This window comes from Bufo bufo, chromosome 7, assembly GCF_905171765.1.
Source record: "Bufo bufo chromosome 7, aBufBuf1.1, whole genome shotgun sequence".
Lineage (NCBI taxonomy): Eukaryota > Metazoa > Chordata > Amphibia > Anura > Bufonidae > Bufo > Bufo bufo.
This window is the reverse complement of record NC_053395.1, coordinates 6,089,382-6,104,558: the sequence shown is the minus strand read 5'-3', so window position 1 is coordinate 6,104,558 and position 15,177 is coordinate 6,089,382. Positions and strand designations below refer to the sequence as shown.

Sequence of the window (15,177 nt, the reverse complement as noted above, 5' to 3'; positions counted from 1 at the left end):
ACTGCACCCCGGGATGTAGGAAACTGCTACACTTTGTGGCAGCGGCGGGCACCAAGGCAATTTTGCAAGTCTGGTTACAGCCCACAATTCCCCCTTTTAAATTATTCTTGGAGAAACTATCTTATATCATGCGCATGGACTGGGTGGAGGCGTCACACCATAAAGACAAAAAAGTAGAACATTTCTTTCAGGTGTGGGAAAGCTTTATTAATATACTGCCGTTACATATCCGTAAGGCCATACACGAATGCTTTTCGGGGACCACGTGGTTTCTGCAACAGATGACAGCTGGCGAGGAACCGGTTCTACTATCCTGAATTGGGGGGGGGGGGAATCATTGAGCCCAAACACTCCCGAGCATCTCCGTTTTTGTTCTAGTCTTTTCTTTATTTGTCTGTGTTGTTCTCTAATTCACTACTACAAAGTACAATAGGAATGAGACAATATCAGGGCATCTACCCCGGGAGCCCACTAGGGATCATATCAGTCTATAATATTAAGGCTCTCTCGGGGATGGCTGCTATTGTATCCCACGGAGGCGGACGGCTAATACTGACAGTTTAGTTGGGTTTTTGTCAGCCTCTGTATGTTCATGGACACTACAACTGGTAAATTACTTTGCACTTGTAAGAATGGATACCAATGGTAGCAGTGCGACACTGCCTTTGTTTGTATGTTTATTCTTTAAATATTTGAAAACTTAATAAAAACAGTTAAAAAAAAAAAGCTCTGCATTTCCTCCATCAACAACACGTCTGTAAAGAGTCCTGTCCTTGCCGGCGTGGTCGTGGTAGAAGGAGGATTACTTTCACCTCTTCCCCTGTTAGATTCTTGTTGTGCTGTGACATCCCCCTTATACACTGTGTAAAGCATATTTTTTAACTTGTTTTGGAACTGCTGCATCCTTTCCGACTTCCGGTAACTCGGTAACATTTCCGCCACGTTCTGCTTATACCGGGGGTCTAGTAGCGTGGCCACCCAGTACAGGTCGTTCTCCTTCATCCTTTTTATACGAGGGTCCCTCAACAGACATGACAGCATGAAAGACCCCATTTGCACAAGGTTGGATGCCGAGCTACTCATGTCCCGTTCCTCGTCCTCACTGATCTCATTGAAGGTCTGTTCTTCCCCCCAGCCACGTACAACACCACGGGTACCAGATAGGTGACAACGAGCACCCTGGTTTGCCTGCTGTGGTTGGTCTTCCTCCTCCTCAAAGCCACATTCCTCCTCTGACTCCTCTTCCTCACACTCCTCTTCCAGCGTTGCCGCAGGTCCAGCAAGCGATGCTGATAAGGCTGTTTCTGGTGGTGATGGTGACCACAACTCTTCCTCTTCACGCTCATCTATGGCCTAATCCAGCACTCTTCGCAGGGCACGCTCCAGGAAGAAAACAAATGGGATGATGTCGCTGATGGTGCCTTCGGTGCGACTGACTAGGTTTGTCACCTCCTCAAAAGGACGCATGAGCCTACAGGCATTGCGCATGAGCGTCCAGTAACGTGGCAAAAAAATTCCCAGCTCCGCAGAGGCTGTCCTAGCACCCAGGTCATACAAATACTCGTTGACGGCTTTTTCTTGTTGGAGCAGGCGGTCGAACATTAGGAGTGTTGAATTCCAACGTGTCGGGCTGTCGCAAATCAAGCGCCTCTCTGGCATGTTGTTTCGCCGCTGAATATCTGAAAAGTGCGCCATGGCCGGTAGGAACGCCTGAAATGGCCACACACCTTCCTGGCCTGCTTGAGGACGTCCTGTAAGCCTGGGTACTTATACACAAAGCGTTGTACGATCAGATTCAACACATGTGCCATGCACGACACATGTGACAACTTGCCCAAATTCAATGCCGCCAACAAATTGCTTCCGTTGTCACACACCACTTTGCCGTTCTCCAGTTGGTGCGGACTCAGCCACTGATCCACCTGTGCGTTCAGGTCGGACAGGAGTGCTGATCCGGTGTGACTCTCTGCTTTCAGGCAAGTCAACCCCAATACGGCGTGACACTGTTGTATCCGGGATGTGGAATAGCCCCTGGGGAGCTGGGGGGTGCAGTTGATGTAGAGCAAGACGCAGCAGCAGAAGAGGACTCAGCCGAGGAGGTTAACCGAAGAGGATGGAGTAGGAGGAGTAGAGGAGGTGGCAGCAGGCCTGCCTACAAGTAGTGGCGGTGTCACCAACTCCTCTGCAGAGCCACGCATTCCATGCTTGGCAGCCGTCAGCAGGTTTACCCAATGCGCAGTGTAGGTGATATACCTGCCCTGACCGTGCTTTGCAGACCAGGTATCAGTGGTCAGATGGACCCTTGCCCCAACACTGTGTGCCAGACATGACATGACTTCCTTTTGCACAATCGAGTACAGGTTGGGGATTGCCTTTTGTGAAAAGAAATTTCGTCCGGGTACCTTCCACTGCGGTGTCCCAATAGCTACTATTTTTTTTGAAGGCCTCAGACTCCACCAGCTTGTATGGTAAAAGCTGGCGGGCTAAGAGTTCCGACAAGCCAGCTGTCAGACGCCGGGCAAGGGGGTGACTCTGTGACATTGGCTTCTTACGCTCAAACATTTCCTTTACAGACACCTGTCTGTGGGCAGATGAGCAGGAACTGCTGAAGGTGAGAGGCAGAGTGGCGGGTGGTTGAGAGAGGGCAAGGAGGACAGCAGTGGTTGACGTGGCTGAAGAGGCTGGACCAGGAGGAGGATGGCGGCTTTGAGTTTGTGTGCTGCTTGTACTCATCATGTGTTGATCCCATAGGCGTTAGTGATGTGAGATCATGTGCCTTCGCAAAGCAGTTGCGCCTAGGTGGGTGTTGGACTTCCTACGACTCAGTTTCTTTTGGCACAGGTTGCAAATGGCATCGCTGTTATCAGAGGCAGACACACAAAAAAAATGTCACACTGCTGAGCTTCGCAATGACGGCATCCTGGTGGTGGCAACAGCATGCGTTGATTGGCGTGCTGTCTGTCTGACCCCGGGTGCCGATGCATGCTGTCTGACTGTGCCACTAGCTCCTTGCGACGACCTCCCCCTGCTTCCAACTCGTCTCCTCCTCCTCTCTGTCTCCCCATCTGAACTTTCCCCCTGTTCTTCTTCTCTTCGAGCGGGCACCCACGTGACATCCACGGACACATCGTCATCATCAACCGCTTCACTTATATCTGACAACTCAGCAAAGGAAGCAGCAGCGGGTACAACATCATCATCATCATCATCACACTGTACGTCCATGTGTGTAATCCTGCCTGACTGAGACATATCCCTGTTATCTACATCCTCTGGCAAGAATGGTTGCCCATCACTCATTTCTTCCAACTGATGTGTAAATAACTCTTCTGACAGATCAAGTGAAGCGGCTGTGGTGGTAGTGTTGGTGGTGGCGGCAGGCGGGCGAGTGTTAACTTGAGAGGTGCCCGAAGCTGAGCTCTAGGAGGATGGTGCGTCAAGGTTCCGAGCGGAAGCTGTAGAAGATTGGGTGTCCTGTGTTAGCCAGTCAACTATGTCCTCAGAACTTTTCGAGTTCAGGGTACGTGGCCTCTGAGCACTGGGCATTAGTCTAGGGCCAAAGGAAATCACAGCACCACGACCACGACGGCCCCTGGGGGGTGGCCTGCCTCTGCCTGTCATTTTTTTTTATATTAGTTGTACTATGCGTGCAAGGTACTGTGCCACCCGATATGAGTGGTGGGCACTGGCAGTAGTGGGCACAGTACACGCTGTAGGCCTGACACACACGCTTGCAGGCAACTAATTGCAATTATATTACAGTCAAAAAAGTTTATTAAAAAAAAAAATGTAATCTACTGTGACACCAGATATGAGTGGTGGGCACTGGCAGTAGTGGGCACAGTACATGCTGTAGGCCTGACACACACGCTTGCAGGCAACTGCAATTATATTACAGTCAAAAAAGTTTTATATTTTTTTTAAATGCAAGCTACTGTGACACCAGATATGAGTGGTGTCACTGGGCAAGTGGGCACAGTATACGCTGTGGGCCTGACACACACGCTGGCAGGCAACTGCAATTAGATTACAGAGGAAAAAAAAAAAAAAAGCAGACTGATGTTCTAGCCCTAAAAAGGTCTTTTTGGGGTGCTGTCTAGACGCTGTCCTTACAGCAGATGAGTCTTTGAGGACTGGAGTGGACACAGAACACTGGCCGAGCTAACGATTTCCCTATTAATTCAGCAGCAGCAGCAGCAGCACTGTCCCTGCTCTAACACTGCAGCTTCCGAATGAATCTAAGATGGATGCTGTCCTTGCTTTTTGCTAGGAGGTGGGAGGGTCTGGGAGGGAGGGTCTGCTGCTGATTGGCTGGAACGTGTCTGCTGACTGTGAGGTACAGGGTCAAAGTTTGCTCAATGATGACGTATAGGGGGCGGACCGAACATCGCATATGTTCGCCCGCCGCGGCGAACATGAACAAGCGATGTTCGCCGGCGAATAGTTCGGGACATCTCTACTGACAACCTTTAGAAGGGGACAGGAAGCTCAAAAGTTTAATTGTCTATGTATTTATCAAAGAGCTAGTGATCCTTCAAGATGCAATGGCCTCAGGATCCGATATTTTCAACATACAATGGTCTTTTCTGAGCCATCATAAGTTGAAACCAGACTCAACATACAATGTCCCAGACTCTGATCCAACCAATCAAGGCCACTTCTCTGGTATAATATCAGGATTAGTTGCTAGTTATCAGCTGTTCCTGACTGTGATATGTAAGGACTTGTTTTATCTGTCTTAGTTATCTGCTTATTTGTCTTAAATATTCATTTTCTCTTATCTTGGATGACATTTTGGGGCTTTGGAATCAATTACTCAACTTACAATGGTTTCAATATACAATGGTTGTCCTGGAACCAATTAATATTATAACTTGAGGGACCGCTGTATATATAATGTATTTTATGTAAAGGCCACCTTATTCCTGAATCCCAGAATTCTCAGTGAAACAAGGTCAGTGACCTCTTCTAAAATGTGAGACACTTTCCGATATAGCCAGAAGTGTTGAGGTATTTAAAGGGTAAAAATCTACAAAAGGTATGGCCCAGGAAATGGCTCTTAGTTTTGATTGTAGTTCTAATACTAATGCTATGACATCCCCGGTGTCTCTGGGTACAATAGTATCAGGCCCTGCAAACAACTGAGGAGCCATATTCAGGGGCCTGCGAGCCACATGAAGTTATTGAGTCACAGCTTCTAGCATTAGGCTTGTGTAATGATGATATATGACAGGGATCAGCAACCTCCGGCACTCCAGCTGTTGTGAAACTACAACTCCCAACATGCATACTTGCTCTGCTCTTCTAAGAACTCTCATCAAAATGAATGGAGCATGCTGGGAAGGTTGCTGATTCCTGATATATTTGCATAATTAATTGCCGATTAGCGCAATTGCGAATATATTGGAGCACTCTAACTGTATATAAAGCCATTTTTAATGTTCTGCCGTGCCAACCATTTTCTCCAGTCTCAGGAAACTTCTAGCAGCTTGGAAAATCTAGTAAAAGTGACCCACGCCTGTATTTTGCGAGCATTCTGGGAATATTACATTTTTTGCAATCAAGAAAATAATCTCGAATTTGCGAATATATGACGAATATTCGCCCAAATATTCGTGAAATATCACGAATTCGAATATAGCCCCTGCCGCTCATCACTAGTAATGAGCACTGGTAAGAATGAGGGTAACTTGGCGGTCATTGCACAGACACTGCAGCATGTAGTCACTAATGTGTGCGAGGCTGCCCAGATGCAACAATAAGCTGTCCTCGGTGGGAGGTGTATCGTCAGTGTCCTCTATATCCCCACAACCACGCTCCATTAATATCTGTGAACTGATTTAGGTGCCATCCTGCTGTGAACACGGATCCTCATCATCATCATTCTCCTCATCCTCCACAACTGTGCCCTGACTGGACAGTTGGGTATCTGGCCAATGTTGGAGCAGTAACTCACCCTCTGACCCACCTGTGGACAACTGGCCTGATAACCGTGGGAATGATCCCTCTTCCTCCTGTGCCACATCCTGTTCCATCATCGCCCGAAGCTTTTCTTTAAGGAGACAATAAAATGGGATAGTAACGCTGAGAACGGTGTCAATGGTGCTGGCCATGTTCGTGGAGTACTCTAAACAGCACAAGACGGCACACACGTCCTGCATGGAGGCCCGCTCGTTGGTGGTGAAGTGGTGCTGTTCCGCAGTGTGACTCACCCGTGCGTGCTGCAGCTGAAACTCCACTATAGCCTGCTGCTGCTCGCACAGTCTGGCCAGCATGTGCAAGGTGGAGTTCCACCTGGTGGCATATGAGGCGGTGAGCGGGAAGGCCAAAGTTACGCTGTAGCGCAGACAGGCGAGCAGCAGCAGGGTGAGAATGCTGAAACTCGCGCACAGACGGCCCGTAATTTCTGCAGCAGCTCTTAAATATCGGGGTAATTTTTCATGAACCTCTGCACCACCAAGCTCAGCACATGCACCAGGCAAGGGATGTGCGTCAAACCGGCTAGTCCCAGAGCTGCTACGAGATTTCGTTGTCGCACACCACCAGGCCGGGCTTGAGGGTCAGTGGCACCAACCACTCATCGGTCTGTTCCTCCATGTCCATCCACAGCTCCTGCGCGGTGTTTTTTTTCCTGTAGACAGATGAGATTCAAAACAGCCTGCTGTCGTTTCTCTCTGGAGTTGGTGGTGCAGGTGTTGAGCTGACGTGATGAGGAGGCGATAGAGGAGAAACCGGAGGAGGAGGCGGAGTAGGAGGAGGCAACAGGAGGCAACGAGAAATGTCCATCAATCCACCAAACTAACCAAACTACTATCTGCCTCAGGCCCAGCCGCCACTACATTTTCCCAGTGGACAGTTAGGGAGATATAACGTCCCTGCCTGTGCTTACTGGTCCACGTATTGCTGGTTATGTAGGCCTTACCAGTGATAGCGTTGCAAGGCGCACACTTAATTTTTTCCACTACTTGTTTGTGCAGGGCGTGTCTTGAAAAGTAGTGGCTGCTAGGACCCAGGTACTGTGGGACAGCCACCATCATTCAATTTTTAAAACTCTCAGTCTCCACCAGACGGAATAGCAGCATTTCAAAGGCCAGGAATTTAGAAATTCTGGTATTCAGGGCCTGGGCTCGCGGGTGGGTAGGGGGATGCTTCCTCTTTCTCTCCAGTGTTTGGGGGATGGACAATTGAACACTTCCGAGGGACAGTGTGGAGATGCTCGGTGACACTGCTGGTGGTGGTGGTGCTGGTGTTGCTGTCACATCCTCACTTTTCAGGGTGCCAGGTGGCCCTGTCACTCCAGAGTGGGCGGAAGACCTCAGCAGAAGAGGGAGCAGGAGGAGTCTCAGATCTTTCATGGTTTTTCAAAGCCGCAGCAATTGACACCTGTGTTTTGTCGTCATCAGCAGAGATGCACTGCGGTGGTCCTCTCAAGTCCTCATCCTAAAACATAAGTGGTTGGGCATCAGTGCACTCAATCTCTGTCACTTCTGGGGCAGGGCTAGGTGGATGGTCCACGGAACCCCGGCCAACAGAGTCATCAAAAAGCATAAGTGACTGTTGCATGACTTGGGCTCAGCAGGAGTTGAGGTGGGAGACGCATGGGCCGCCAGTGCCAACTCAGCGCTTTCATCAGTGGACCGGGTGGAAGACAATATCAAGGAACTGGAGACACTCTCAGCCATCCAATCTACTACTGCCTCTACTTGTACTGGCCTAACCATTCGTAGAGCGATATTTGGGCCTACAAAATGAAGCAGAACCTCCTGTCATTTGCGTGCACCACAAGAAGGTGTTTCATTTCAATGTCCACTCCCTACAGCAGGAGCTCCACCACCACCAACAGCAGCAGCACCACGACCACGTCCCCTAGTTTATGCTCCTTGTATTTCTGTGTCACGGGTGCAAATGAAATGTTTTGCACCCCAGAAAATGGTTTCATGTAACCGACAAAATTAACAGACTGATTTACTCTGCTATAACAGTTAGATGAAAATGTGGTGCAATTAAACAAAACAATAGCTTTTTAATATCGACACAATTAACAGACTGTTATAACAGTAACAAGGATGAAAAGGCTGAGTTTGGAACCTCAATAATGGCTTTAGGTCATCCACAGAATTAACAGCCCAATTAAGTATTGTGTTTCTGTGTCACTGGTGCCAAGGTCTTGTACTGCACCCACATAAATGCCTACAGGTCACCCAAAGACTTATTAAAACAAATAAAAGCTTAACCCTCTCCCTGCCGGCAGCAGCGTCCTGTCCCTACACTAGTCAGAGCAAAATGGCGGCGCACCATGTGATCCAGCATTTATTCATGCATGGTCACATGGTGCGCCAGCCAATCCCAGCCATGCCAATACTAGGCATGACTGTGATGGCTTCCAAGTGCCCACAGATTAAACGCTTGTTTTTATGCTGTGCTGCAGCCTTTGAACAAGTTTTATTTAAACTCTGAATAACGAACACATACTATAATACAGGACTGCTATAGGTGAAATATTACCATTTATCTATACAGGGAGTCTTCATGTGTTACGATTAATTCTAAAATGAATTGTGTAAAATGTGTCCTGTGATGAGCATGGACTGTAGTATGGAAAAGGTAGGCGATGATGTTCTGAAAGGTGACAATGACCGCATGTTGCATAACCTTTTTACCTGTCATCCTTAACCTGTTATATAAACTTGTCTGCAGAAATTGTACCTGCTATAATATATATTTGCATATAAATTTGCATAAAGGCAAATCTTGGGCTTTCATCATCCATCCAGTCAGAGAAAGTAAAAGTGGCTCAAAGAATCACCATTTTTTATAGAACATGTTTATGAAGACAGATAATGTTAAGTCTCCACAGAAGCCACCAATGAATCAAATACATGAGCTGAACATTTGAGTGGAGGACATCGGCCGGAGCCTGTGGCACGTGCAGTGGATATTGTCACATGTGGACTATCACTGGTTATGACAAGTGCAAGTCAACTCTGATCTTCTAATAATTGTGGAGAAAACTGTTTGTGAGACTCAAAAAAAACGATACTGAGATGAATACTGCGGATGGTCGGAACGTCTTGACTCCCATCATTGTGGAATTAACAGCAGGAATGTTTTTCAATCTCTTCATTGTGTCTGTCATCTTCTTTGACTTCTACAAACAGAAAACCATGAGCACCATCAATAAAATCCTGGTGTCCCTCGGCATCTCCAATATAGGTTACAACATACTGATATCAGCTGGTTTACTGGATCAGTTTATTGGTCTTCGAGTCTCATCCACATATGACTTGTCTTCTATGTATGCTATATTACTGCTCTATAGTGTCAGCTCTTGTGCATGGCTCACCGCTAGCCTAGGAGCCTTCTATTTCATAAAAATATCACAGACTAGTTGTCTGTCTTGGGTGAAGTTTCACATCAGATCAATCGTTCCTTGGATGATATTGGCTCTTGAAATTATGGCTTTTATCAACAGCTTCTTGAGCAGTTTTCTACTCATTTCTCCTCAGACCTATTTCCCAAACACCACGGATGGTCCTCCACCTGTCCTGGAGGTGCTAGCAGAGAACAAATCAGGACTTATCAATGCTGGCCAATTTGTTACTGCCATACCTTGTATGATAGCATTCATCTTCACCGGGTGCATTATATGGACACTTAAACGGCACAGTTCTAAGATGGAGAGAAGTGTGGAAACAGTGGACAATGGAAGCCTGATTCCATATCTACAAGTGGTTCGTAGAATGACATATTTTTTCTTCTTCTATGGAATCTTTTATGTTTTAATGTTGATTTTCTGCTTTTCCATTATCCCACATCTCCAGTCAGGATTCTGGGCGACTCTGCTGCTTATGTCCGCCTTCACTCCTGTACAATCTGTCCTCCTTATTCTTGTCAATCCCAGACTTAGAGACGCCTGGAAGGATATGTTACCTTGCCATTCATTTACCAGGGTCTTACATGGAAGTAATGAGGGGTGAATGTCAATAGACTGTACAGTAGATATTTTTGAGTTGCTCATTAAGAAATATATAATAAAACTATTGAAAGTAGTAAACATTTTGAGTGAAGGTACAAGACTTATTTTCTGATTTGTGCCGTTTGTGATGCTAAATGTTTATGGAATAGAATATAGCGGAGATAAGGCTGATGTAATACCATAGATCAGGATACAGAAGTGATGAGAAGGTAACCTCCATCCACCTGCTAGTGATCACCCACATGAGTAGTTCAGACATTATATATGTGCTCCTCAGCCCTGTATGTCCTTCTCTATTTCTAAGATTCTAGTGCAGGACATATAACAGGACAGGGCGTGCTCTGCAGTCATTCTCTATCAGCATCTACAATACAGGTTTTGGGTTCTCTTGGGGTCAATGATCTTCTGGAAACTCTGGTATTGACTATTCTGTAAGTTTCCTCTGTGGCCAGGATTACAAATGCAACCACATGGATTTATAACTGATGATCTCTGCTGTAGTCCATGTCTTGTCAGAGATCAACGACTTGTTTCATTCAGTTTCTGTTCCAATGAGAGGCTCAGTCCTCGATTCTATGGACTTTACATCGCTTCCAGAGAATGGATTTATCAGGTTTGAGTTTTAGTGTTGGCAAAGTTAAAATAACGATAGGTAAATCCATCTCCCCTTGTGCTCTATGGACTGAAAAATCTAGCATTTAGGTGACATGATCTGTAGAGCCAATAAACATGCTCTTGATCAGAAAGTTCTTGATCATTCATGAGTCCAGGTTAACATTTTAACATCTGATTGACAATATTTTTTACATTTGCAGCAATTTAATGTAATTGAATCATAGTTATCACAATACTATTGAGCTGCTACTTAGGGTGAGGAAGCACACAGAATATTTTTGCTCATGGTTTTAAACCTTTTTTTTTTCCAGAAGATCCAATTGGTTAAATACAGTGAAATATAATGAAGTAAAGAAATTTGTTTGCATCTATTCAAATGTGTGCCCCAAGGACACATAATCTACACCAGCTGAAGACCTGGACTTTCACAGCATCTACAGTAGAAGCAGGAACCTGTAGAGAAATTATCATCCTTATTTCATCAATCAATTACATGAAGTAAAGAACAATGGCCTTCAATGATCACGATACTCAGGATATCATGAATCCTCTGGACTTCTACCTGTCAGTGGTCACCATATTGATTATTGCCTCTATTCTGTGCAATGGATTCATTGTAACTGTGAACATCATGGACTGGTTGAAGGGCAAACTCCTCAACCCAGTTGACCAGATCTTGGTGGCCCTCAGCATCACCAATACTGGATTATCCTACAGTTTTTGGAACTACATTTTCTTTACATACTTTTGGCCACAGTTCTTTTTCATGGATTACGTATTTCCCATAGTTTTTACTATGATGCTGTTCATGACTGTCTCCAGCTCGTGGCTCACTGCTTGGCTCTGTCTTTATTTCTTTGCCAAGATTATTCATTTTAAGTCTTCCTATCTTGTCAAACTCAAGCTGACAATTGATGTGGCAGTCCCATGGCTCATTGTGTTCTCTGAGGTTGTGGCTTTCTCCAGCTCTCTGCCCCTAGCGTGGACCATCTTTAGGTCCTTACCTCTCAACTCCACATCACACAATCAGACCCGTCCAGTAGTTTCCTTTCACATAAACAGTATGTATAATGTTTTTGTTCTTGGCTTTAGTAGCAATTCCTGCTTTGTCATTGTCCTTGTGTCCACAATCTGTATAGTTTGGTCCCTCTGTAGACACACTTATCGGATGAAGAAGACTATGTCTAGTGAAGAGTATTTTCGGATGAGGACTCATCGGAGGGCTGCTCAGACTGTGGTGTCTCTTCTTCTCATCTACATTACATTTTATGTGACGTATATCTTGATGATGTCATTCTTTTCTTCTTATAATATGAGCATTTATTACTGGATCACCGTGTGGGTTGCATTGTCCACTTCTCCAGCAATGTCCATGGTATTCATACTTGGTAATTCAAAGCTAAGACTGGTGTTTGATAAGATATTTTGTAGTTCCCCACCATTAGACTCAGGATCTGGTGGGATTGTCTAAGATATGTAGATATATTTCAGTTCACATTGTCTTATCAGATTATTAGATACTTCCAAGGAGTTTTGTAGACATGTCACATGTTTGAACAGTACAAAAAGCAAAAAGAGATAAATGGAGAAAATATTGCCATCAATTCCATCAAAGTTAGAGCCCCAGGTTTTAAATGGACATCTGCGAGTTTATATGGTAGGAATTAAAGGGGTTATCCTCCCCCGCAATGCCCAGGCACTTCATATAATTTATACTTACCCCACTCCCCAGCACCTGCATTGCTCCTGATCCCCTCATGGCAGCAGCTGCATCTCCCTATTACGCGGAGCAAAACATGCGGCGACGGGGGGGTTGGGGTGGTGGTCAGCCAATAGCAGGCTAGGACGGGGACAAGCCTCCCTAGTTTCCCCAACGATGCTAAGGAGGCTCGTCCCCAACGCGGCCTGCTATTGGCTGAACCCTGCCTTATCTCCCCCCGTCGCCGGATGTTTTGATCCACAAGACTGGGATATGCAGCGGTGGCTGTGCGGGGATTAGGAGTGACTCGGGTGCCAGGGAGCAGGGGGAGTATAATCTATATGAGGTGCCTGGGCATTGGTGGGTCATTATAGGGGATGGATAACCCCTTTAAGGTAGCCAAGCAGCTGCAGACCCTCGTGTTAAGGGGAAGGTGGAGGTAACATTGGATGGGGTAGGTAATAAATGATGGTTATTATAACTGTCTTTTTTAAACAAATTTGCATAATGTCTTGGATGGACCCAGGTGCTGATGTCCCATCTTCTTTCTCTTTTATGTGACATAAAATCCTAATAAAGTAAATATATTTCAAGCAAAATGCAGTGTAAATGGGTGTGCTTTAAAAAAGAAATTGGAAAAAAAAACTACAAGACTCTTAAAACTTTTTGAGGTTGTCATTAGTGTTGAGGGAATCGAAGTTGATGAAGTGGAATTCGATCTGAATTTCAGGAAAAATTTGATTTGTTGCAAATCTGAATTTTCTGGTGATTCGTGGTATCGGATTGGATTTTTTCTAAAACGACTGCTGCACATGTTACAAAGTGAAAGTAAGAAGCCTGGGAATGAGGGATCACCCATAATGCCATGCAGCCAGCCAATCAGCAGATAGCTAGTCCCTGTGATGTCACAGACCTATAAGAAGCCTCATCCTACCCGGTCTCCACCATTTTACTGTGAACTTAGTGCAGGGACAGTGATTAGGAAAGACTTTATTTGTAAAATTTTAGTTTGGAACAGTTCAGGAACAACAAAGGGACAGTGTAGGGAGATCATAGGGAGACTTTATCCACACTATAGGGAGAGCATAAGGAGAGCACAGGGTCCCCTTGGTTAATAGATAAGCAATTCTATTACACCTTGATGCACTAATTAGGTTTAAAAAGTGGTCTAATGCTACTGCTATTGTCATGTCCACATGTATTTAGTTTTACACCTTGTGTTATAGATAAGTAATTCTATTGGGCCTTGTTTCAGTAATTGGGGTGTAATAGTGTTCTAATACTATTGATTTAGGGGTGTTCACAATGTTTTATACATAGGTAATTTCATTAGGCCTTGTTTCTATAACTGGGGTGACAAAGTGGTCTGATCCTAATCATTTTGGGGTGTTCACATTGTTTGTAGCAAAGTAATTCCATTAAGCCTTGATGCTGTAATTCAGGTGAAATGACTTTGTAATACTACAGATTTTCGGGTGATTCCATTAGGCCTTGATTCTCTAATTGGAGTAAAAAAGTGGTCTAATACTACTGCTATTTTACACTTACAGTTACTGTTACCATACAGTATGTCTGACAGACAAGTTCCAGGGCCTTCCAAGGGAAAGTGGCAAAAATATTTTTGGAGCTGGCAGAAGTAGCAGCAGAAGAAGTGGAGGGGGTGGTAGCAGCAGTCGCAGTGACAGGCCAGAGCTGCTAGTGTCATCCAGCGGTCGTGTTTTGACCAGCAACCCAACTGTCCTGGTTGACTTTGTCCTCAACATAATCTCAACTAATATCAGACACCCACAGCTAGGAGACGGTGGGTTCCTCTGACACCAAGCCTAGTTGGCATGGCCAAGGAACAAGCTCTGTACCCCCACCTGCCGTGAACCTGCCTCTTTGATTGCTTGTTCTTTCTGCTCAGGAAGTATTGTATGCTGTCGGCTATGCTCCACTTTTCAGCGAGGAGGAACTTATTGAGGACAGTCAGCAGCTACTGCCCAGCCAAGATTTGGAGGAGAGGTCCACTGCTTCCTCCTGTAGGTGGGCAAGTAGCAACAATGAGTCGAGTGGGAGCAGGTGTTCCGAGCGGTCAGGCATGCGGCCATGGGACGGGTGAGGGTGACATCAGTGATATGCAGACAGTAGTGGATGATGATGTAGCTGATTTCATGTGCGAGCTGGGTTAAGAGGGGGCTTCATCATCATCATTAGAGATGAGCGAATATTTCAAAAATTCAATTGGTTTGTTCCGAATTTAATCGCGTTAAAAAATTGCTATTTCCGGGCTGCAGAGAACCTTTATAGTGATGTAGAACACTGTGCCTTGTAGTAACACACATAGGGAGTCTGCTGTGGTAGTGAAATAATAGTGAGTCCGTATGACATGCAGATGACAGGCGTCGCTCTTACAATCACTGCACACTTTACTTATTGGGGCCGTCACGGGGCCAAAACTGACCAAATAACTCCAGTGTGAACTTACAGGTCAATGTTACCGCCAAGAAGAAGCGCACTCCTTTTACACCGCTGTCAGCTGATTCCACATAGATGTCTACAGAACCTGTTCTATTAAACTCTTATACAAATAGAACCCCCCCGACAGAGTGGAGAGGGGGTCAGCAGTAAGTTTGTGTTGACGTCACTGATTATTTTGCCCTTCCTCTGATTCGTCAGAACAATAACCCCCAAAAAACAGATCCTTCTGCCTTCACTCGGTCAGCATTTGGTCAGTAATCCATCAATTTTGCTAATGCCAAAAAAAAACAGGAGTGGATCCAAAACAGAGATGACACATGAACGGAATATTTGCATGTCTTCTGTGTTTTGTACCCACTTATTTAAAATACGCCTTAGTATGTGCAGGTCTCACAGCCACTGTATCAGAATGGTAAGAAGCAGTATA

The 15,177-nt window shown here is 45.5% G+C and overlaps 1 protein-coding gene across 1 annotated transcript; it reads left to right on the top strand.

Annotated features, from left to right (window-relative positions):
• Positions 1 to 11,099: 11,099 nt before the first annotated feature.
• LOC121007918 (taste receptor type 2 member 40-like) lies at positions 11,100 to 12,062 on the top strand. The gene has a single exon (XM_040440186.1). It carries the CDS (start codon positions 11,100 to 11,102, stop codon positions 12,060 to 12,062), a length of 963 nt encoding a protein of 320 aa, XP_040296120.1.
• Positions 12,063 to 15,177: the final 3,115 nt, after the last annotated feature.